The sequence below is a fragment of the Orcinus orca genome, chromosome 10, assembly GCF_937001465.1.
Source record: "Orcinus orca chromosome 10, mOrcOrc1.1, whole genome shotgun sequence".
Lineage (NCBI taxonomy): Eukaryota > Metazoa > Chordata > Mammalia > Artiodactyla > Delphinidae > Orcinus > Orcinus orca.
In genome coordinates this window covers 71133015-71158736 of record NC_064568.1, presented here as the reverse complement: position 1 = coordinate 71158736, position 25722 = coordinate 71133015, and the positions used below count along the sequence as shown (strand labels likewise).

The 25722-nt window shown below is 41.4% G+C and overlaps 1 protein-coding gene across 1 annotated transcript in view; it reads left to right on the top strand.

Annotated features, from left to right (window-relative positions):
- Window positions 1-25722, top strand: part of KIF6 (kinesin family member 6) — a 393945-nt gene that overhangs the window by 191093 nt on the left and 177130 nt on the right. Inside the window, exons 11-13 of the mRNA XM_033424088.2 lie at window positions 4869-4974; window positions 5833-5971; window positions 10320-10535. Of these exons, the coding sequence (XP_033279979.2) occupies window positions 4869-4974; window positions 5833-5971; window positions 10320-10535 (461 nt within the window). The remainder of the gene's footprint in view (window positions 1-4868; window positions 4975-5832; window positions 5972-10319; window positions 10536-25722) is intronic.

Here is a 25722-nt window from a genome sequence, read left to right as displayed (position 1 = left end):
TTTCATAAACATCTATTTTTATAATACTTTACATTTTTAAAAAAAGGTTTAAAAAAAACATTAAAAATTTTTGTATCAGAAACTAATCTCTCTGTGTGTCTGATGGTTTGAAACCCTATTTTAGAAGGAAACATTGCAAATAATGCAAATAAGTATCCCTCCACCTGAAGAAGCTCCTTAAAAATTACAATACAAATTGTCTCATACTTGGAAGCATCAGCTGTCACGTGTCACAGATTGTAGGAAGAGATAAGAATTAAATCGAAAGCTGCTATGTGAAGGAAATCATTTTATCTTATTTGAGTGGGCTGATAGTAATAGTGAAAAGAAAATGTGTACCATTTAAACTGATGCTGAAGGTGTGCAGATAGTTTCAAAACAATGTGAGGAAGATAGACTTCTGCTGTATGATGATAGTTAGCATAATAGATACTGATTGCCATTCTTACACCTTCCTTATCAAGAGTCTTATCCCAACATAGAGGGAATCATTTCCATTGATTCTATATTGATGCTCTAGATACAGGGTGGGGGAGAGGGAACACACGGAGGAATAAGAGTTAAGAATTGCCCCATGATATTGACCTGCATGAGCTGCTTGTATATTTTGGAGATTAATCCTTTGTCAATTGCTTCATTTGCAAAGATTTTCTCCCATCCTGAGGGTTCTTTTTTCATCTTGCTTTTGGTTTCCTTTGCTGTGCAAAAGCTTTGAAGTTTCATTAGGTCCCATTTGTTTATTTTTGTTTTTATTTCCATTACTCTAGGAGGTGGATCAAAAAGGATCTTGCTATGATTTCTGTCATAGAGTGTTCTGCCTATATTTTCCTAAGAGTTTTATAGTGTCTGGCCTTACATTTAGGAATTTAATCCATTTTGAGTTTATTTTTGTGTATGGTGTTAGGGAGTGCTCTAATTTCGTTCTTTTGCATGTAGCTGTCCAGTTTTCCCAGCACCACTTATTGAAGAGGCTGTCTTTTCTCCATTGTATATTCTTGTCTCCTTTGTCAAAGATAAGGTGACCATATGTGTGTGGGTTTATCTCTGGGCTTTCTATCCTGTTCTATTCATCTATATTTCTGTTTTTTTGCAGTACCATACTGTCTTGATTACTGTAGCTTTGTAGTATAGTCTGAAGTCTGGGAGCCTGATTCCTCCAGCTCTGTTTTTCTTTCTCAAGATTGCTTTGGCTATTCAGGGTCTTTTGTGTTTCCATACCAATCCAAAAATGGGCAGAAGACCTAAATAGACATTTCTCCAAAGAAAATATACAAATTGCCAACAAACACATAAAAGGAAGCTCAACATCACTAAATATTAGCAAAATGCAAATCAAAACCACAATGAGGTATCACCTCACACCGGTCAGAATGGCCATCATCAAAAATCTACAAACAATAAATGCTGGGGAGGGTGTGGAGAAAAGGGAACCCTCTTGCACTGTTCATGGGAATGTAAATTGATACAGCCACTGTAGAGAACAGTATGGAGGTTCCTTAAAAACTAAAAATAGAACTACTGTGCGACTCAGCAATACCACTACTGGGCATATACCCTGAAAAAAGCATAATTCAAAAACAGTCATGTACCACAATGTTCATTGCAGCACTATTTACAATAGCCAGGTCATGGAAGCAACCTAAATGCCCATTGACAAATGAATTGATAAAGAAGATGTGGGACATGTATAAAATGGAATATTACTCAGCCAAAGAAAGGAATGAAATTGGGTCATTTGTAGAGACATGGATGGACCTAGAGACTGTCATACAGAGTGAAGTAAGTTAGAAAGAGAAAAACAAATATTGTATATTAATGCATATATGTGGAATCTAGAAAAATGGTATAGATGAACTGCTTTGCAAGGCAGAAATAGAGACACAGATGTAGAGAACTAACGTATGGACACCAAGTGGGGGAAGCGGGGGTTGGGGTGGGGGTGGGATGAATTGGGAGATTGGGATTGACATATATGCAGTAATATGTATAAAATAGATAACTAATAAGAACCTGCTGTATGTAAAAAAATAAAAAACAGGGAGAGAGAGACATGTACCACAATGTTCATTGTAGCACTGTTTACAATAGCCAGGACATGGAAGCAACCTAAGTGTCCATCAACAAATGAATGTATAAAGATGTGGCACATATATACAATGGAATATTAGCCATAAAAAGAAATGAAATTGAGTTATTTGTAATGAGGTGGATGGACCTTAGAGTCTGTCATACGGAGTGAAGTAAGTCAGAAAGAGAAAAACAAATACCATATGCTAACACATATATATGGAACCTAAAAAAAAAAAAAAAAAGGGTTCTGATGAACCTAGGGGCAGGACAGGAATAAAGACGCATATGTAGAGAATGGACTTGAGGACATGGGGAGGGGGAAGGGTAAGCTAGGACGAAGTGAGAGAGTAGCATTGACATATATACACTACCAAATGTAAAATAGATAGTGGGAAGCAGCTGCATAGCACAGGGAGATCAGCTTGGTGCTTTGTGACCAACTAGAGGGGTGGGATAGGGAGGGTGGGAAGGAGACACAAGAGGGAGGGATATGGGGATATATGTATGCACATAGCTGATTCACTTTGTTATACAGCAGAAACTAACACAATATTGTAAAGCAATTATACTCCAATAAAGATGTTAAAAAATTAAAAAAAAAAAAAAATTGAATATCCCAGCCATCAAAATGCCTCACCTCCTTCGAAACAAGAACACAAGTGATAACAAAGTTTTGGGAAATCAGATTTTTTTACCTTTTCTCCATTCTTTAGGGTTATTGGAAAAGAAATATATATTATTTAATCTAAATTATTTTAAAAAATCTTTCCTCCTAGATAACTTGATAAAAATAGCCTGAATAAACATATTAGCACATATATATGTACTCACAAAAAGACAAATACTTTATGATTCTACTTATATGTGAAATCTAAAAAATACAACCAACCAGTGAATATAACAAAAAAGAAGCAGATTCACATATACAGAGAACAAACTAGTGGTTACCAGTGGGGAAAGGGAAGCGGGGATGGGAATCATAGGGCTAGGGGATTAAGAGGTACAAACTGGGCTTCCCTGGTGGCGCAAGGAAGACTCTCTTCCCTGAGAGTCTGCCTGCCGATGCAGAGGATACGGGTTCATGCCCCGGTCTGGGAATATCCCACATGGCGCGGAGTGGCTGGGCCCATGAGCCATGGCCGCTGAGCCGTGAGAGGCCCGCGTACCACCAAAAAAAAAAAAAAAAAAAGAGGTACAAACTATTCTGTATAAAATAAGCTACAAGGATATATTGTACAACACAGGGAATATAGCCAATATTTTATAATAACTATAAATGGAGCATTACCTTTAAAAATTGTGAATCACTATATTGTACACCTGTAACATACAATATAGTACATCAACTATACTTTAATAAGAAAAAAAAAAGAATTGCCCCATTGTGCTCATAAACTAATAGAGGAGCCAAGGTGTTGTGCAGACCCTAGAATGCCATGTAGACAATATAAGCACACGTGATGCCACTAACTAAACCAGGACTTCATGAAGGGGTGGATGTTCCCTCCACAGGCAGGTGTTTGTTTTCTATTTTTCTTTGTCTTAGAATAGGAAAATCGTGAAAATCATTGTAAGCAGAGGGGAAAGAGTCAGCATGGAGAGGTGATAAGGAGGGAATTAATCAGGTAACCCTGATAGGAGCCTGAAGAGAGCCTAGGAGAGAGGTTGGCCATGAGAAGGAGGAAGGATAGTATCCAAAATATTTAAAAGAAGGAAGAGGGCCTGAGTAGTAAGACAGAGACCCTGGGAGGTGAAGGAAAAGGAAACTGAAGGAGCCCCCTTGAATGGCTTTGACTTTCTCAGTCTAGTGAGAAGCTGCATTATTGATGGAGAGTGAAAGAGTAGTGGTGGGCTTCAGGCTGTGGAAGGATCTGGAAGAGCCACTGTGAACACTGTATGTCAACCAGGAATGATTAAAAGGGTTTGGAGCATCACTGAGGTCCCAGCTCAGGCTGAGTAGCATGAATTTTTTTTTGGATTTTATTTTATTTTTTATACAGCAGGTTCTTATTAGTTATCCATTTTATACATATTAGTGTATACATGTCAATCCCAGTCTCCCAATTCATCACACCACCACACCCCGGCTGCTTCCCCCCCTTGGTGTCCATACGTTTGTTCTTTACATCTGTGTCTCTATTTCTGCCCTGCAGACCGGTTCATCTGTACCATTTTTCTAGGTTCCACATATATGCATTAATATACGATATTTGTTTTACTCTTTCTGACTTACTTCACTCTGTATGACAGTCTCAAGGTCCATCCACGTCTCTACAAACGACCCAATTTCATTCCTTTGTATGGCTGAGTAATATTCCATTGTATATATGTACCACATCTTCTTTATCCATTCGTCTGTCAATGGCATTTAGGTTGCTTCCATGACCTGGCTATTGTAAATAGTGTGAGTAGCATGAATTTTTAATGAAACTAATTTAAAAAAAAAACAAAAACTTATTCATTACTCTCTGTAGCAATGTTGCAGCTAGGCACAGGGGCATACATAGAAAGTCAGCTTGGGTAGAATGCATATTTTGTAGAAATCAAATGATTCTTGTATTGAAAGCTGCATGTGCAAAGTCATTGGAAATTAGTCAAATAATTGCATCATTTCCAGATTTCACGTTGTCAATTTCTTTTCTCCCCCTTAAGGTTTATAGTCAAATCAGATAACCATATTTTCATAAGGAAGTGAGAACAATATCCTGTACTTCAAATGTTAACCATCAAAGTAATGCCATTAGAATTTCTAAAGTTTCAAGGTCATAGCTGGTTCTCATACATTATGTATTTTTTAGGCTGGAAAAGCGAATAACATCCTTTTTGGAAGACCAGCATCCAGAGAGTAAACTAGAGGTTGGCGCTGATATGCGTAAAATTCATCACTGTTTCCATTATTTAAAGGTAAACTTAAACATTTCCACTAGTAGAAGCCACTGTCTGCCATGTTCAAACTGTAATAAAGCTTTCCTAGTTGACCAACTCTTGAAATGTTTAGGACCTAGCTTCCCATGTCTAGAACAGTATGATCTTCGAGTCAATGCTGAGAGCATCCCTGAATTTCTTCAGAGGTTGTATCTTACTTCCCAATGAGTAAGCTCAGACCATGGGCTTCTAAAGCTTTTGCCAGGAATCTCTACCTTCTACACAGAATAGTTCCGTTTTCAAAACCTACTTATTTTGAAGCTATTGCAAAAGAATTGTGTCCTTCATTTTTCTGCAGCAGCTTCAGCCTTAGGTTTTCCTTTCATGATGACACGGTGGCAATATCGTTAACCTCCACTTCTGCCTGACTTGTAACTTGGCATATTTCATTAAGATAACAGACGTTTGTTGTGAGTCGGCTCTGGACCAGGTGTAGGGAAGGCAAAGTTGAATGAGTAAGTCACGGAGAAGACACATATGTAAAGAATAATTAGAATACATGATAAGTGGTTTTTTAGAAAGTGTGAATTAGTGGTATGGGGTTATGGAGAAAGGGAAAGTGTTCAAGAGGAGATCTTGTTTGAGGAGGAATTCCCTGGTTTAGGGAAGCAGAGATAAGGTAAGGGGGAGGGGAATGAGGAAGCAGGACAGAAAGAAGACAGGCAGGAGGAGGAGAAAGACACATTCAAGCAAAGGCAACTGCAGTGCAAGTCAGGGAGTCAGAGGAGGACACACACGCCTGATCTGTGCAAGGCATTGGTAAAGGCGAGAAGAATCAAAGAAACAAAGACATTTGGAGTTGAGGTATGGACGCTAAGCTCTTGTTTCATCTTTCAGAAACTATTGAATGACAAGAACATCCATGGAACAAGCATAGCCTCCTCTGAAATCAAAGATCAAAACAGTCAAGAACCATTAAAAGAGGAAGAATATAAAAAGCTACGAGATATTCTACAGCAGAGGGACAATGAAATCAGTATCCTTTCTGAAGTGACGAGAAAGTCTTCTTCTACTGGCTTGAAGCGGGGAACACTTAGCTGTCTTCCCCTAACCACACACCCCAGCTCCCCACCCAGATTCCAGCTCACATTGCTTCTTTCCACTTAGAAGTAAAATATCCCTTCGGCAAACACGTGGTAGGAACTAGTCAAAACCAGAGTTGCTATAAAAGAAAAAAAATTACTTTGTTTTTAGCCAGATATAGTTACTATTATGGGAGATATTTCAGTTTATTGGAAAGCATGGGCTTCCTTACACCATGTCTCAACATTAAATTTCTTTTAGTATATTTTTTGACTACTCCTCAGTGCTCTTTCTGTTTTAGTCCTGAGCCAGTAAAGTTAGCTGGTTATCTTTAGCTAGCTGACCAGACACTGGGCTGACCACAGCCTCGTTATGGCCCAGAATTTGTGGCTGGTGTGTGGGTGAAACTCAAATGATGGCTGAGAAATGACAAATGGTATTTAGCTTATGAAGAGCAGAGATTGATTTCAATGTAACTTTTTACTTAAAAGCCAGATCTATTGCTTTGAGTTCCACTTACAAATGTGTAGATGAGTGTTGAGGATAGACATCTTACGGCTCTAGGAGACAGCACGTATTGGGTGCTGAAAATGGTTAGCAGCCCACGAGAGCTGCCTCTCTTACAGACCAGGTGATTGCTGCTAAAAAGCCCCTATTGGGCGGTTAGACCTCAGGTCTCCCCAGCATTTCTTCACTATTGTTTCTTATTTTATCTTTCAAGTTTCTTGCAAAAGATTTGACATTTTCATTCCATTTGCAGGCTTTACACATGCACAAGCAACGACTTTAGTCAGTTCTTTATGAGCAAATATTTTTGTTCCTTTCTTAAAAATTACTAAAAGGCATTTTAGCTTTAGCTATTATGCAAAATTCCTAAAAATAGCCTACATGAAGGAAATCCAGTAATAAAGAGGTAAAACCAAACCAAGTACGAGGTAGGCATTCTGCCTGATTGACTTCAGTCTCTAATTTTAGTTGAGTATTAGCAGACCCTGGATGTCTGATTCAAGTGAGTTTGAGCTGCCTTATTATCCGGCCAGTAACAGTAGATTGGACTGTGCGTTACACTCCCACACCAGCCCCTGTCTCTGAGCACTGCCCACAGTGTTGTCACCCTTGCATTCCTTTTCCTCTCTCCTACCCTATCCATCTCCAGGGATGGTCCCAGCCTAGACCTCAGTCCTGGCCCCAGCCCCAGTCTGAGCTCTGCTTCTTTTCCTGGCCTTGATCCTAGTTTAGGATCATCTCCCCTAAATACTCCTACCAACTCCTTAATCCCCTTCTGGGCTTATGAATGTCTGTGTGTATGGGAGGAATGAGATGAGATATGACAGAGAGGGAACAGTCTAGGCTTGTTCATATATGTTTATTTTGAGAAGGGAGTGAGAGAGAGACATACATCATTCTTCACTGGTAAATCCAGGTACCGCTGTCCATGTGGGGCTGCACCGGATTCTTTACTGACTGTGAACAGCTCCAGCAGGGTCCCCGCCTTCTGAGACTCATATTTGCAAGTGAGGGTGTGTGGGAGGCATGGTGAAAAGAGCACTAAACTTAAAGTTCACACCCAGGTTGACGTCCTAGCTCCTCACCCGTTATCTCTGTAACTACCCGGTGAAGCTGGTTCTCGCCAGCGTCACAGTGCCAAGCAAAGTCGGTAAGCTGCCTTATGGCAAGTGCTCTGAGTGCCGTAGAGTGTTATGTCGTGGAAGATAGGACCCCACAGACAGTGGGCAGACTCAGAAGAAGGAAAAAGAGCATCTAAGATGTACTCGTCACAAAGCTTACATTTATCAAGGGCTAATGACCAAGAAAGGCTCCTGAAATTTCCTAGTATCTCACAGTCAGGTTGGAGAATATTTTCATATCTTTTTTGGTAGAACCAAGAAGGCCAGGACAGTGATAGGAGGAGTGAGAAAGATCCGGCTTAGAATAGGAGAAAAAGGGATAATACTTGAGCTCAAGAAAAGATAGTACTGCAGACAAAATGAGTGAGCAGCATGGAATGTTCTTGGAAAGGGAGGGAAAATGGTGTCATTTCAGTGACATTATCAGTCTGAATAAAGTTCAGACATCCCTTCACAAAACACATAACAAGGTGACGGTTAGTCCCCAGCCCTGCACTTGGCATGAGTGAAGGCCCAAGTGAAACGGGAGTGGGAAGGGGGGCAAGACAAAGGAGAGGTGAGAGGAAGGGAGGCAGCAGAGAAGCTGCATCTCTACTGTGGCCTTTATGAACGTAAATCAGATGAAGACCGTCGAGGGACTGCCCATTATACGTAGAGCGACATTCACACTCCCTCCTCCGGATTAGGCGGCCACACGTGGTCTTGCCCCTGCCCAGCCCCTGGCTTCATGTCTTCCTCCCCCACCCTGTACATGTTAGGCTGCAGTCACAGCGGCCTTCCTGTCGTTCTGCTAACACCCGGTTTCTCGACCTCAGCACTGCTGCCACTGGGGCTGTCCCGGGCAGTGGAGGGTGTTGGGTGGCATCTCTGGCTTCTACCCACTGGACACGAGTAGCAGCACCTACCCCCCACTCCAGAAGGACAATCCAAAATATCTCTAGACGTGGCCAAGTGTCCCGTGGGTGGTGAAATAGCCCCTGCTTGGGAACCACCGCCCAGCTCATTTCTCCTTAGGGTTTCGACACTCACCACTTCCTCTGCTTAGATGCCCTCCCTCTGTCTGGTTCTTGTTGTCATTCAGATCTCAGCTTAAATGTCACTTTTTAAAAAGCCTTTCTTGAGGCTTGAACCTTTCTTGAGCACCCAGTGGAGAGCGGCCACTCAGTCACTCTTGACTTTTTAAAAATAAGCATTCTGGCACTTCTACCCTCTAATGTCTTGTGTGTGTGTGTGTGTGTGTGTGTGTGTGAGAGAGAGAGAGAGAGAGAGAGAGAGAGAGAGAGAGAGAGATCTGTCTTTCTCCGGTAGGACATCTGCTTCATGAGAGCAAGAAACCAGTCTGCCTTTTCATCTTTCTATCTCTGTGCCTAGAATACTGTACTGCCTGGCACACGGTATAAGCTCCAATGAGTATCGTTGACTGAGTGAAGGAAAGGACGTTGCCATGGCCATGCACGAAACAGTGAAAGTGTATGATGGTCTTGCTAATCATCCCCACATGGCAGAGTAGGGGAGCTGGACAGAACCAATGCCTAGACACCACAGAAGTTGTGAACACCTTTGGTAAATACAAACTTTTTTGAGGTGAAGAATGGAGGCCATGTCAGGGCATGTGAGAGAAAAACTGATAGTGCTTCCAGAAATCACCAAAAAGGTGAGGTCAAAGCTGAGGCGGAGGATGGAAGTCAAGTGCATTCCATGTTACCTGTGCAAGGATGAGAGTACCTGGATGCCCCCCTCCACTCCTTTCTACGTAGCAGTCTTCCCTCCCACGCCACCTTTGTGTTTCCTCAGACTCCTGTTTTAATGAAGCCATCTCTAGGGCTGGTGAAAGCCTTGAATTCATCTCACTGCACATGCAGGTAGAGTTCTGAGATTCTCAAGAGGGAGTATCGTCTTTTCTCTTCGTGACGGCAGAACCCCTTAGAGTTCTTGACATCTTGAACCTGAAAGAACAGTGAAGTAGGGTAGAAAGGAGTGATTTTATCACTCAGAATCAGTGCTCCTAATAGATCTAAATGGCCCACAAAATTGGCATTTTAAAATGATATATCTTTACCAATAATTCACCTCTTTTCGGTGAAATTAGAGGGACCAAACATTAGAGACTTTTTAAGAAAGTGACTTGAAGCCCCATTTGAATATACACTAAAGAAGCATGTGTTGGACATGGGGGTGCTCTGGCCACCAGAACTGACTCGGCTGACCTGCCAGCTGCGGGGGGGGGTGGGGGGGGGTGGGGGGCGGGGCTCTGGCGTCCTCCCTCCCTCCCCATCCTGCTGCCTCCAGAGCAGCTTCTTGCATTAAAGTCCTATTTACTCACAGGTGGAGACGTAGCTCCACTGTCTACTACTACCTGGTGTTCATTTTCCTTTTTATAAACCCTTTCATAAAAGTTTTAAGTCCGAATTAGTTTAAACTCAGAAGATTTTAAAGACCTTTGGGTTTCCTCATTTTTCATATAATGGTAATGGTGCCGTATTGAAAGCCCGGCAGCCTCCCAAAATGATCCATCACTGTATCAGGGACCTCAGGAAGGTGAAGTCTTTTTTAGTCCATCTTTACTGCATGACAAATAGCAAATATTATTGGGAATATTCATCTCATTTGAAAATGAGTGTTTTGATCATTATAATCTAGCATGAATCACTAAATCCTTAAGTCGAGTTTTAGATATTTTGGTAACTATGTTAAAGAAGGAAAAGAAGAAAGCTCAGGATGCTCTCCACTTCTCCAGCATGGACAGAAGTGAACTGAGACGCTCCCAGAGCTCCCCCTTCCCACCTGGGAACCCGGAAGGTCCGAGGATGTTGCCACCCTCAGCTCCCACTCAGGCCCCGGACTCCAGCACTTCTCAGTACAGATCCAGTTTGCTCCACGGAAAAACAGGTCAGTTATATTTATTTATATACATAAACTATATAACTATGAATAGAAAACATAGGCTGTCAAATTATATATCCATATAAAAAGTAAACAAACATGTAAATGATTATAATTTTATTATTATATTCATCGTAAGTCTTATCCTTTTTAATATTACATTTCTTGAAGTTTTGAAGTTGTAGTAGAAGCAGCTGCAGCAGCAATAACACAAAACCCCAAGTAAAGTATATCCATCCTAAAAGAAATATTCATTCTCCATAATGGAATGCAGTGTAGCATCCTTTAGCTTTAAATGTGCAAGGACAAAGGCTCTCACAATTTATTTGTTAGAATTAATTTTTTATAACTAGCAAATCTCTTAAATGCCAGTTTCTAAAGTTGATGACTGAACTGAAAACACAAAGTGTGGGTTGTCACAGAGGCTGAAATAGAGGGTCCAGGACAACAGCAGAAAAGTTAACTCTAGAGAAAGGAACAGAAACGTTCCTCCAATAGAGGAGGGAAAGAATGATCATCACTAACGTGATGAAACAGTGTTTATTTCTAAATCTAAATGAGCTATCTGCAGCAAAATAATTTTAAAATAAGATCACAGTCTGCCTTAAAGGACAATAAATACACACAATTTTGTCAGATAATAGGATTGACAGGGTCAGACTAACACTGAGGCACCTTCCCCAAGCGTAGCCTTTGATAAGTGTGTTGGTACTGCCACAAGAGCAACCACAGAGCCATGCTAGAAGCCCAGATTGGTTTGTGTATGTTACTCTTTCTATTAGACCAGCAGAACATGATGTATAGTTATGTGACGAATGCCTTTCTCCTGAAGACACTGAGGAATCTGAAGTATGGAATGTACTAGAACAAAGGGGTGAAGAGCTTCCCTTTTGGCAATGTAGGTTGAAATTTTCCATGTAAACATTTGTTGGGATGGACAACCTGACGTGTGTGGTTTTCTAAAGGCTCTAGCTTGGGAATAATGAAAGAGTATGGTGTTCATTAAGAAGGACACTGTTTAGTTAATAAAGACAAGACTGAGAAGCCTGGAAGTGTATTTTGTGATGTTATATTCCTTTATCTCTTAATTCCAAATCCCCTTGCTGTGAATATTTCTTTAGCAACACAGTAGGATAAATTCAAAATCCCAGGAAACAAAAATGCTATTTTTACCATTGATCGTGTTGGCTGTAGACAGGGAAAAGCAATCATTCTTCTCTGTGATCGTTTTCCATACAGTATTTCTATACTCTTTTATGGGTAACAGCTGGTTGGAAGAAAAGAGGTCCTCTGCTTTGGTGAATTCATTAGTTCAACCATCATATTTTTCATTCCTTTATTCATTCAATATATATTTATTGAGTTCACACTTTGTTCTAGGTACTGTGCCGATTATCATCATATGGCTAGAGCTTTACATAGTCGTTGTATGTACCAGGTACTATTCAAAGTTTGCTACCTGAATGAACTCATCTAATCCTTATTCTATAAGTTCTTGTTTTACCCCCATATTATAGATGAGGACGTGCACGGACCAGCACAGTCCCTGACTTCAGAGCACGTACAGGGAAGAGAGCCTTGAACAATTAATTGCAAAAGTACACCTCTGTATGACTGGGGAGCACACACCAGGGAGGCTCTACCTCAGGTTAAGACCAGGAAGATCCAAAAGGGCCATGAGAGTAGGGGTGTGGCTGGAAGGAACATTGCAAGCAGAAGGAATCACTTCAATAGCTTCCAAGGCCTTTGTGGTGGAAAGGAGCATTTTATGAAGTGGAAAAGGCAGGTGTGGTGGGATCTGGGGAGTGGGAGCCTGGGAAGACAGGTTGAGTGACATGCGTAGAACAGATTGGCAGAGGGCGCAGGACAGGATGACCTTTAGGAGGCTGTTGCAGTCCAGTAGTCCCAGCCAGAGGATGGAGATGATGAGAGAGAGGTGGGAGATCAAAAACACTCCAGGAGGTAGTGTGAGCAAGGATTGGTGACTAGTTGGCTATGGCGGGTAAGGGTGAGGATTGGTCCCCAGGTCTCTGGGTGGCTGGTGAGGCTCTTCACAGAGGTGAGAAATGGTGCCTCCCATGGCCCAGCGACAATTGGCATCATTGGCTGTAGAGAATACAGCACTGGCGTCTCTGCCGAAATGAAATGTCACAATCAGTTCCTGTGTTAGAACCGCAAGCTCTTGATGGAAGGAACTCTCTTTACTGGCCTTTTCCAAAGACACACACCATTGTGCCTGTGCAGAAATGGCCTCTGATATCACCGCCCAGCCCCTTGCTGTATGCCAGACCTTTTCTATTTCTATTTTTTCTTGCCCACACCATCTCCCTTCTCATAATTATTCTTCCCATAGTATCTCATAATCTCTCTCCTAACTCATGATTATAGTTAACTTTTTCAGTAACTCTTTTTGTCCCTTGATATTGCTATTGAGACAGACTGTAGTTCTGTTTGGAGGATGAACTAAGTTCACTTGAATAGAAAATCACTGAGAAAATAATGGAAATTGTTTGCAAAGTCCAAGTACAAATGAGGTAAAAGAGTTTTGGAGAAAAGCCTTATAGCTGAAAGGGTTTTTGAGTTGTTTTCACTGTCATTGGATATAGTTCTAGCAATGACTTTAAGTAGGAATAGGCTCACAAATGGGCTGATAATAATCTAACCATTTGGAGGAGGGATTGATGGGGGATTGATTTTATTTTGGCAAAACTACAGTTAGAGTGAAAATTGCTGCGGGTGAATCAGTGCTGCAAAGCAACAGGTAATGGGATAGTTTGTTGCAGTGTTTAACATCTTAGTAGGTGATTAGGCTTATTTTCATGCACTATTTTATATACAAGAGGCTTGTGTAAACTATACCAAATGCAAAAAGTTAATAAGCATGTTGTTTGGATGGAAAGTACTACTGCCTTATGTAGGTGTTGTCAGATTCTATTAACCATCCCTGTCTTAATGCGGAAAGCAAGTAAATTTGACCATCTTCCACTCTGAGACTGTTGTGGAACTGTTTCCTCTTCAGTAACCCTCCCCCTTTTTCTATTCACCCCCACTTTAGGCTAAAAATGACTTCTTTCAAATTTCTTGTGTGAAAAGAAAATGAAACCCAACTCGTGGTTCCCCAGAGAACCCCACCCCCAGTCATTGCATGAGGTGCCCGCCAAGACAGAGGGAGGTTAGGGGCTTCAGGGCCTTTTGTTGTTTTGGAGGTTAAATGTCTGTTTCAGTTTTATGGGAATAATGACAGGGATTGTTCAATCCCACAGTTTGCAAAGAGTCATTCATATTGGTCTCTTTAAAATAGAAGGAGTATTATAGTTTGGGGTTTTTGTTGTTGCTGTCTTGTTGTGGGTTTTGTTTTGTTTTTTTCTGTTTTAGTTCTCTGGCTGCACGTTCCAAATAGTTACCGGAACCGGTCAATATTCCAGAAGTCCCTCATAACTCACCACTTTCTTTAACGGTTTGAGATGCTAACAGAATCCACTCCTCACAGGTGACGTCATTGGCATTTAAAAAGTGACCTGAAAGCCATGGCCTGGAGGCTCCAGACTCTTTTCTCTTACTCACTGAGGGAGAATTTGTTGAATCCTCCATATATGCAAGGAGGGGCCCAGGGTAGTGTTGACCAAGGACTGAGGTGAACTGAGAAACGCTCTCTGGCTCTGGGAGCTTAATTTAAATGTTGGGGCCTGGTTTAGTACCCAAAGAGCAGAGAATAAAATAACAAGTGCTATAAGCAGGAGCTACAAGACATGCTACTACAGGAATTCAAAAGAGAAGGGAACAGTTTTAATCAGTAGATCAGGAAAGACATTACAGAGCAAGCAACATGGAAGTTAGGCCTCAAAGGGTTGATAGAGTTTGGATATTCAAAGATGGAGGGAAGAACATTATATAAATTCCAGGTTTAAAGATTAATATGAGCAAAGACTTGAAAACAGGAAAGCAAGGAAAAAATATGTAGAGTTGGCAGGAATATTTGTTTAGCTGGGGTTTTGGAGATTGTTTAAAAAAATATATTCGACTAAGTATACTTTAAAGATCTTACTGTCTTTATGCAACCATTCGTGAATCAAGCAGCATCCAATCTAGCAGACAGCAAGGAGCTCTGAGGGGCTGTACAAAATGAAAGACTTTTGCAGGCAGAAGGCAGTGGGAACGAGGAAGTTATACTGGCAAAAGGCAGCTTGGTTATGATAAGGTCGCTTTCCTTTGGGGCACGTCAGGGGTCTGTCAGGCAGATTGTCTGTCTAGTGCCCACCAGGCGATTCTTGATTGACTGGTTTAAGACTCCATTTCTGGAGGAGCCAAAACTGTAATTAAGTCTCCGTTTGGTGATGTGGGGTTTAGCATAAGTGACTCCATTTGGAGCCTGTTGTCTTGTTTTTAACAAGATGTACAGGGAGTCAGAATAAATAGGGTAGAAAAATGACTGAAAAGCTGAAAAATTAAGGAATTATATAATCTAATCACCATTTTTAGCACTGTTTTTATGACAAAATGTATCCTGCTGCTTGCGACGCCAAGAACACAGCCCTATCGCTCTGCCAGCAGGGGAATAGAGGTCTTCTCTCTCTCTTTGTCTGTCTTTCTACCTCTCCCTCTCTCACACACACAAGCACACGTGCACACACATGCAGAGTCTTGCCCAGACTTTGGCAATAAAACATTATTCTTTAATCAATTATATATTTATTTACTGTCTAGAACGTGTGTAGTGCTGTGCTATTCGAGATGATGTGTAGAGTATGAGACATTCTGTTACAGAGCTTGTGGAAAGCATGAAGGACTATTCTTAGCTGCAGGAGCAGTGGCTCCTAATTAATTCATTACATACATGTTCTTTGAATTTAAGCAATGAACCAGGCGGTGCTAGGTGCTGGAGATTAGAAGGTGAATGAGACGCAGTGCCTGTTAGAGGGTTTACAGTCTAGAAGAGGACTTACGGTGAATATGCGTGTATGGTGCCATGGGACGTGGAAGAGGAAGGTCAACTCTTCCTGGGCAGGTTTAGGAAACAGGTACGGAAGAGCTGGGCCTTGAACAAAATCTTCACAGAGTAATCACATTTACGCCTGGCAGAATGAATAGAGGAGGGAAGAAAGGTCAGAGCACTGAGGACTAGGAAACTTCTCAAGCAAATTCATAGGGGTGTGGAACACACAGTGTGTTTGTGACATTGCAAGCGTTTAATTTGGGTGGATTTTAGGATTTGTGTGGATGGAATGATATTTAGCAAGAAATAAAGCTGAAGAGGGACCAGCTCATGAGAAGCTTAAAAGACTCGCTTCCGAATTTAGAACTTTATTTGTTGGCAGTGGGGAGCCATTACAGCTCTTTGGTATGAGAGTAATGTGGCCAGATTTCTGTTAAAGAAAGATCATTGATAGCGATGTGCTGAGTAAACTGGAAACTGGAGGGAAAGTGGATAGGATGTTCTAGTAGCCATCAAGGTAGGAAATTAAAAGGGCCAGAATCAAACCACACACAGTAGGGACTGAAAGGATGAGAAAAGTGTCTGCAGTACATAAGGAGAACTGACTTGTGACTGATCAGAATGAGGTTGAGATGAAAAGTCTAGGATTTCTCCCAGGTTTCTGAGTAGATATGGTGCCACTTACCAAGCCAGTGAATACATGAAGAGAAGCAGGCTTAGGGGAGAGGTTAGTTGTCAAAGTGTGGATATGTTGAGAATGAGTGTGAGGTAGAAGTGTCTAAGCCAGCACATACACAGCTTTAGTGCTCAAGGGGAGGGTTTATTAGAGATATGGATCTGTCATGGACTTGTAGCCATGAAAGTGGACAGGGTCGTCCAATGAGACGGGTAGCAAAGGACCAAAAGCAGAACACTTAGGAGCCCCAATAGATGGTGTAGCCTGGGGCAGAAGAACCAGCAAGGGAGAACTTGAAAGGCAAGACAGTCAGAAGAGAGGGAGACCTCAGAAGCCAGGCTAGAGACTGAGTTCCAAGGAGGTGGATGTGGTTGACCGTATTGGATGTGACAGAGTGGTCCAGTAAGATGAGAACTACAGAGAGTCCACTGGGTTGGATGGGAAGTGATCAGTGACCTTTGCCAAAGCAATTTCAAAGATTGCGAGAGCAGAAAGCCCACTGTACCAGATTGAAGAGTAGGAAGTGAGGAAGTGAGATGGAAGTGGTCACACAGGTCACTGGAGGTTAAGGAATTTTGAGGCTGGGGTTGTTAAGTGGAGTTTCTTTGTGGGCGTTGAAGTCATTCCGGGTATTGGCAGGAAATGGGGCGGAAAGGAATACTGTGAGCCAGGAGCCCAAGTCAGCTTGGGTTAGCTGCCTGGTTTGTTCACTGTTGGATCAGTCTATCTATCATCTATCTATCTATCTATCTGTCTATCTATACGTACATATATACATACCAAGTAGCCTTAAGTTACAGCATCACAAAGAGTGGGTAGCAGAACCAAATGGCACAGATCTCAAAGGAGGAAAAGATTTGGCTTTGGTGTTTAAGAGAAAAAAAAAAAAAAAAACAGTGATTTTGAAATGGTATCGAGGAGCCAGAAGAAGGCCAGCACCCAGCACTGTCTCTGGCCCTTCTGGTACTTACGTTACAGGAGAATGAACATCCTCCACTTAAGAGGGCTCCAGAGCAGGGAGTATCCTTGAGGGAAGAGTCAGATTTCAGTGATTAGAAAGAGCTGAAGGGGGTGTTTCATGAAGATGTCCAGCATGTGAGAGAGTTTAATCAACAGTGGAGTGTGGGGTCCAGAGAGCAGCCTAGGACAGGTTCTCTGGGAGGCCAGTAGTGGCAGGAGGGATGGGTGCGATGAGCAGAGGTAGAGCAAGGAAGTCAGGAGTCACATGTGAGGTAACAGCTGCTCAGAGGGGCTTGCATCTTATGGGTGGCCGAAGACGACAGGGATACAAGTCGTGGTAAGATTGATTATCCTTGAGGCTACAGGCCTAATACGTGTAGCAGATTCAGCCTCTTATTGGTTTTTAAATGATATGCTTCTGAGAATTCCCTTTTAAATGAACTCTCCCTGGATGATGTGTTGGAATGGAGGTGGGGAGAAAGATCAGCTGGCTTCTAAAATGTTCCACTCCCAGTGAAACCCCAGCCCCTGTGGAGGTTAGGACAAGGATACAGCATGGAAAAGCTTGGGAAGGAGCTGAAAATTGTCTCCCAGGTACAGTTTTCCCCACCTTGTGGCGAAGCAGTAGGTATGGCCACATATGCTCATCTCTTGATGGAGTCCTGCTTGGTTGCAACAGCACCTGCTCTCCTAGGGATGGGGACACCGGCCTGGGGGCTGTTCTTGCATCAGTGGCAGTGGTTGTATGGTTTTGTAGATATGGGTCACTCCTAAGTCAGATATTTATAAATTTGGTGTTGCATTTCCTAAACTGTGAGCTCCTACATATGTCTTCACTGTTCAGAGGCCTCCCCAGAGCCCCCTCTGGAGGTAACACAGAGACACTAAAGCAAGAGAAATAGAATTGAATCAAGGAGCTTCTTTTTCTCCTATGTTTGACTTGGGTCAGTCAGAGATGAGAATCCTTATGTGCCAGTTTTAACTCTGTTACTTCCCTGTGGCCATAGTATAATCAGACTTCATCTTGCGATGAGAGACAATAATTGCACCGAGCTATAGTATTTGCCTTCACCCTGGAGCTCGAGAATTCCATCAGCACTCCCTTTTTCAAAACTGATTTTCTGGGATTTATACCAACAAAGATAAAAATGGTTTCTGTCCGTGTGTTTGGTAGGGAATGTATTTTGGAAACATGATAGATGAACCCTGACTTTATTTGGAGCATAAGACATGATCTTTATAAAACATCTATCAGTTGCTCCTACAGCCCAAGCCAGAATTTACCACTCTGCTTCTACTACAGTTAGGTTTAGCTGTTTTTCATGTTTATGATTACGTTATTAATATTTACCGCAATCAGTATATACATTGAGTGGGGAGTAGGTGTGACTGAAAAGGCCACCATGGAAACAATAAGACTTTCTGCACTGTACACATGTGAAGTTTGTCTTTTGACTAGAACCCCAATCATTGTTTGAGAAGCCCTTTGTCACCTGTTTCTCTGCCTCTTAACCTCCCTCAGCCAGAAAGCTTTGCTCAGAAATACTGCTTCACCCTATCTCGCTGCATTTCAGGCTGATCTGTCTCTTCATCCTCTAATTATGCTACATTGGTTAATGCTGTGCTTCCATGAATCTGTTAAGTTCTTTGCATTTGGTTTTCTACTTCATTTTGGTGAACAGAGATTTCCTGGGAATCCTATAACCATCTCTTTCCTGAACTTCTTGAGCGGCATAAAGTTGTGTTGTGTTGAGCACCTTCTACAAACAATAGAAGAGGGATGTATACCCTCTGGCAGGAACATTAAAGTAAAATAGAGGACAATCAGTTAAATTTGAATTTTAGATAAACAACAGATTTTGTTTTCTGTATGAGTAGGTCCCATTCAGTATTTGGGACATACTTATACTAAAAGTTATTCATTATTGATCTGAATTCAAATTTAACTGGGAAATCCTATATTTTATCTGACAACACTTCTCCTGGCCCTTTTCTTTGTGATGTTTCCTTGGTATAGGGAATCATAGGTAGCCTTTAAGGAACTGCTCCAGGAGAGGAATAGGGAGGTCTCTGTGGGCTCGTTAGCACACAGGACACTGCAGCTTTCTGTACTCTGTCCCTCATCTGTTTCCTCCAAGGCTGGTGGAAGTCCAGGTTTCTGAACCTAGGAGGAGGACAGAGGTGCTATAGTACATAGTATTCCTCAAACTTTTGCCTTGAATTCCCGTCAGCATCTCACTGGATGCTTGTGCGCGTAGAACACTGTTTGCAGTCTTTTGCTACTTGTCAAGTTCACCTGGTACTAGTATATCCAGCTACTTATTCTTCAGATCAGTTGTCAGTGCCCAGGACTGGCTTAGACCATGCCAAGATATCATGGCACCATGGCCATATCTTGTTGTGAGTGTGTTCCTAGAGCCCAGCCATTTGTATGTGGTTATTTTCAGAAATATATTTTATAACCAATACTTTCATTAACAATGTGGCCTATTCCTTTGGAAGTTTTTCAGATGCCCAGAAATACCCTGAGCCTGGTTTCCTCAAGGTGACAAACCAAAACAGAACTATTATACGTGCAACTTGCTTCCACTGAAATACCCTCCACTCTCCTTCACCAACCTTACAGTCAGGAGAGCCTATGGATGTTTATGAACTTCTCAAGGCATCCAGACTTAGAAGCTTCCAGAACTCAGTTCTGTGCATAATGTCATACGCCTTTGCCAAGTTGACAGATATAACAAAGAGACAATAACATTTAACACTGTAGTTTTCCCATCTTCACTGCATGATGAAAATCACTCAAGGATACCCTGAGTTTTTAGATGATAGGGTTTTCCCTCTCCAGCTGTGCCACTGGGGTGTGTTTACAGATCTCTGTTTAGTAGTTTAATTTCTCTAGAAGCTCAACACTTACCATTTGGATGGTTTGAGTGACATTTTGCAGCATGTGAGTGACTTCACCCACAAGGGCTTAATGGGTTCAGACAGTGGTTCTTCCAAAAAGTGCCATGTAGTCACTGGCTCGCCCTTCAGGCCTCATTACCAAACAGTGGTCTCATTGAGGTGTGAACACCACCTGGGCTTTGAATGCATTCATGCTATCTTCTTCTTTCAGTAGAAATTTATATTACTGATCACAAGGTAATGCCTGGCATATTCTTTTTACACGACTATAGTATAGAACTTCATAGTTCAAGCCCTATGTTGCTTAATCATCCTCCTATATTACAGTAAAACTCTCAGTGAGATACGTAACCTCAGTATTTTACAATCCACTGATAATGACATGAGAAAGAGAAATGGAGTTTTTTTAACCATTAATCTGCAATGCTCATCACTTAACTCATAATGCACAGTGACTCTAAATCACTTCTATCAATCCCAGCTGTACAAATATACGCGTGTACACATACTTTCATACACGCACACAACAGGCATTCACACATAACACACAGCACACTTACACACTACACACATGCACGCACACTGACTCTCATCTTTTGGGCTTTTCTAGTATATCCTGTTCTAGTCCTCTTAGTCTGCACTAAATTAATGTCCTGCCATACTTGCTGGTCCAGAACTATCTAAATGGTTGATTTACTGACTCATCGGTTAAATTTCCATTTTTTTCCATTCCATTAAGTCTAGCAGCTACTGGGTTTCTATCCTCTAGCATTTCTCTTGCCCTTTATGATCTCAATGAATTCCTTTGACCCACTTTATTCTGTAAACACAAGCAGGATCAGAACGGCATTTTGTATGTATGAGATAATGGAAAAGTGATGTTCTGCCTAATGTGGGGGCTTTTTGTTGATTTTTCTCACCAAGGCCCAAGATGGCTTTTTGATAGTGTCCTCCAGGGAGACAGACTATTGTGCTCTCCGAACTCGTCAAGGTCTGTTACAGGGATTACGTTAGCTCGGATATACAATAGATAGGCTCTTTTTTAAAAAAAAAAATCTAAGCAGAGGTAAAAACTTAATTGGGTATCACTTTCATTTCATAACATCATTGCTCATTACCCCTTCCATTTTAATGCCATATGTTGTGTGAAAGACCCGATTCTTGCATTAGCAAGCAGAACCCATAGAACTTCATCATCCGCGGACCCATTGCTCTGGTATTCCAAGTACCATTTTTGTGAAATAGCTTTGTTTGACAGAAGATTGACCCTGGGGTTTAAAACCCCAGTTTTCACCAAGTGCAGGCAAGTGAATAGTGCAATAGATGGTGTCTAACGCATCCAGGGGGAGGAACTCTCTTCAGTCCCTGTGCTTCACTGTCCCTCACCGATCTGCCAAAGGTTGAGATGGAAGCTGCCGCATCTGGATTCTCACCATGACTCTCTCCTTCGCATCCGTTCCTGATCCCTAACAGTAAAGGCCTCTGGTGGGGGTTAGGGATGCTCTGCCCATAGCCTTCTCCCCTAAGCTTGAAATTGCCTCACTTTCAGTTTCATTTGGCCAAATGAAGTAACAACCTTTAAAAGGTTAAGCTAGAGACACCCATTATTCTACTTCAGTGCATTTCCTTTGGTCAACTCTTTACTTAGCTAAGATAAACACAGGTACTCTGAGGAAATGACACATGTGAGTGGGGTACCACAGTGATGGAGGCCTGTTTTCTAGAAGCCTGGTGAGCAGGCCAAAGGGAGAAGGACAGGGTACAGGGAGGGAGCATGGAGAATGAAGTGTGCTGATTGGAAATGTTGCTGCTCTGACCTTCCTGTCCTCTCAGGGCTCACTCCACATGAGGTACAGCTGTCATTTCACTGAAGTTAATTCCTGGGGTTACAGAGGTCAGGGAAGAGCAGGAAAGGGGTCGGCGAACCAGCCACAGTCAGCTGGTCTCCTGGTAACTGATGCTGAAATCTGGAGAGTTTATTATCAAGACAGACCCGACATTTGTTGCGTGCAGACTGTAGAAGGATTTTGTAAGATTATTCTGTGTCGTGTGTGGCCACACATCCATATGGCTTAGCAAGGATGATGCCATAAAACTTCTAATTTTACAAGTAATACTCATACATATTTTCCTTTTAAAAAATTAAAACCTTACAAATAACACTGTTTCCTTTGACAACTCACACCAATCTCCCAATCCCCACCTCCCCAGTTAAAACTATATATATGTTTACTTTACTTTTTCTTTAAATACATACATATATACTCACACATATGTATATGTATGTATATTTATATATAAATAACATAATTCCAAATATATAAATAATACAATATATAATATAGACGATATTATTTATATATTTATCTAATATATAAATCCATATTTTTATATAATAAATCCATAGAGGGCTTCCCTGGTGGCGCAGTGGTTGAGAGTCCGCCTGCCGCTGCAGGGGACACGGGTTCGTGCCCCGGTCCAGGAAGATCCTACATGCCGTGGAGCGGCTGGGCCCGTGAGCCATGGCCGCTGAGCCTGTGCGTCTGGAGCCTGTGCTCCGCCACGGGAGAGGCCACACCAGTGAGAGGCTCGTGTACCACAAAAATAAATAAATAAATAAATAAATAAATAAATAAATAAATCCATAGAAAATGTATAGCGTTATTTAATTTGAATATATTTGTATATTTCTCCTTAAATTCATTCATTCAATATTCAACAGACGTTAAGCGCATACTCTGTACTGGAACTGTTCTAGGTGCTGGCAACTGAACTCTGAATAAAACAAAGATCTTTGCCCTCATGAAAGTTACATTGTAGTAAATGCTATCATTCTGAAACGTCTTTTTTCACTCAATAAGGTGTCTTGGAGGTTTATCCACTTTCATACATAGATCCACTTCAGTATTTTACATGACGCGTAAATGTGGTCATGTCACAGGTGATTTAGACATTCCCATACTGATGGAATTGAGTGTCATGAAATTTTGACCTAGCAATCTGGTGTGCTGGGTATTTCTTTACAGTTGGCTGACAGTGGAGAGGGCCCCCTTGCAGCTTTTGCTTCCATTGCTGTGGCGGGAGAGATGAAGTATCTGCATCTCCTACATCACTTTGTGATGATTTTGTCAGGTGTGTTCTGGTCTGTCAGACCAGAGTACAATACGAGAGGAGTATTTGAGGGAGTTGGTGAGGAAAATTTTCGTTTCTTACTTAGGATAATGCATCAATTTTTAATGGTAAGAATCAAAATCAGAATGGTGACCAGGAGAGTAGAAATGGAAGAGAATCATGGGCAGGGAACTTATGAAGGGATGGCAAGTGGGAGAGAGCTGGGAGGAATACAGCCCAGACCACAACAGCAGGTGACACAATCGCACCGAAGGAGAGGAGAGCGGGCCAGTTTTATCTGCGTCCAGATCAAACATTGGAAGAAGGTCTATTCTGGTGTTAATCTCCTATTTTTCATCTTCCAGTATGGTTCCTATTCATGACATCACCTAGTTTTCTTTTTAAATCCTCCTGAACTATGAAAGCCTGCATTCCTGTCTCTAGACATTTGGGTTTGATAAAGATGTGGGAAAGCCCTTTTGTCTGAACAAACAGAATGAGGCTTACAAGAAGAGCCTCAAATATAGAATGAAATCCCATCCTCGTAATTGAAATATTTCCTTTACCTCATTCTGATCCACGTGAATTTAATGTGCATTACATGTAGAAGTTTTTTTCATATAGCTTAATCAGGTCTTGATGTTCAAGTTAGTATTATGTTATTTTCCATTTGTCCATCCATCCATTTAACCTGAAAATGATTAAACCAAGCAGTAGAGGACATCATCTCCAGAAAAAAAATCTTGAGTTTGAATGATTATTTTTGGAAACTTCATCCAAGTAGTTTCGTTAAATGAGGTAATTTAATGTGTTTCATTACATCTTTTTTTTCTATGTGAATATTTCTATGTGAATATATATGGCCTCTCTATGTGTTGATTAGCAAGGAAAATATTGGGGGACTTCATTGAAATTTGAATAATTTCATTTCTTTGTATTTCAGGGTTAGTCTAAGGGATGCAAAAATTAAATCTTATACATTTTGTGTTTATGTATATATGTAATTAATAGATATTTAGAGAACACACTTGCCTTCTTTTTCCACTGTGTGCCCTATGTGAAAGAGGTTTTTCTGTCTCTTTCAATCTCTTGCGTCGTTCTCTCTGCTTAAATGCTAATGCCTAAATGAAGATGCCAGTGTACAGGTGGAACCAGGAAGGTGAAGGACAGGGATTTGCTCCTCATTTGAGCATTTTAACTTCCCAAAGGAAAGAGAAGAACAACAACAACAAAACTTTTTTTAATATTTATTTATTTATTTGGCTGCGCCGGCTCTTTTGTTGCGGCACCCGGGATCCTCGTTGCCGCGTGCGGGATCTTTTAGTTGCGGCACGCAGGCTCTTAGTTGTGGCATGCGGGATCTAGTTCCCTGACCAGGAATCCAACCCAGGCCCCCTGCATTGGGAGAGTGGAGTCTTAACCACTGAACCACCAGGGAAGTCCCAACAAAATTTTTTAAAAAGAAAAAGAACCTACCAACATTTTACAAGTTTCACCACTAGATCTAGACAGCACTTTCATAAATGTCACTGTTAGGGGAAAATCCAGGTTTTGTGAGGCCTGAAGCTTATGCAATTTGAGGGCGTCCTCTTTAAGGAAAAGAATAAAAAACTATTAATTCAGAAGTAGATATGAAATTGAATATTTATGAAATAATGAGAAAAGAACTTAATCACAGCACATTACAAATTTTAAAAAGCTAACAAATAACAAAATCCAGAAAAATACAGTATTTCAATTAGCTAACTGCTTGACACACCTCTAGGATACTTTTTCTCTACGTTTTCACTGCATAATCTTTGATCACTACTTCATATGACCATTTGGTAATATTATTTTCCATAGAGAGAATAGAAAGATTACTCAATTTTTCTTCTAAGCATGGTCAGCTGAAACTTGTTTATCTTATTGGTACTTTAGAAAAGATTCTTTCAGCTCTTCAACTGGTCACTGTTAATGTTGTGTAAATTATTAGAACTGTTGTCAAGTTTGTGAAAACTCCATCATGTTTCCTTTTATGTAAGCTATCAGAATTGGAGGAATTTTTCCACCTCCACAGACTCGTCTCTGTGTTCATACATTCAAACCTTGTTTCTATTCCAATACCAAAATCTAGCCCTGGGTGCCACAGGGCATGTTCATATCATGGCATAACCTCAGACCTGTACCTTCCTGCCACAATGCCGGGTGAGATGGCAGTGAGTGGAAAATGCATCGCAGGAGGCTGTTCTGACACTAGGACCACTAGCAATAACTTAAGCGTAAACAGCAGCAACTAAAAGCGATGCAACTATGTTATGCTAAAACCAGATTACATGTTCTCCTTAGTCAGATCCTAAAGCACCAGTGGTCACTCCAGCACTCCACACTTCCAGACTAGATGGGAAGTGGAATGGAGGGGAAATCCAAGTGGAAGATCCAGGGGTCTTGACCGATTGTGATTAAAATATCTTACCTTTGAAAATTTTACAATACCTCATGACCACGTCCCTGTACTACTAAGACCCACTCAGGGGCTCATGCAAGAGGGGCTCTAAAAATGGAGCCTCATTAGTTTCATGGTAACGATGCCTCAACGTACCGTGGATGACGGTGAGTAGAGATCGAGA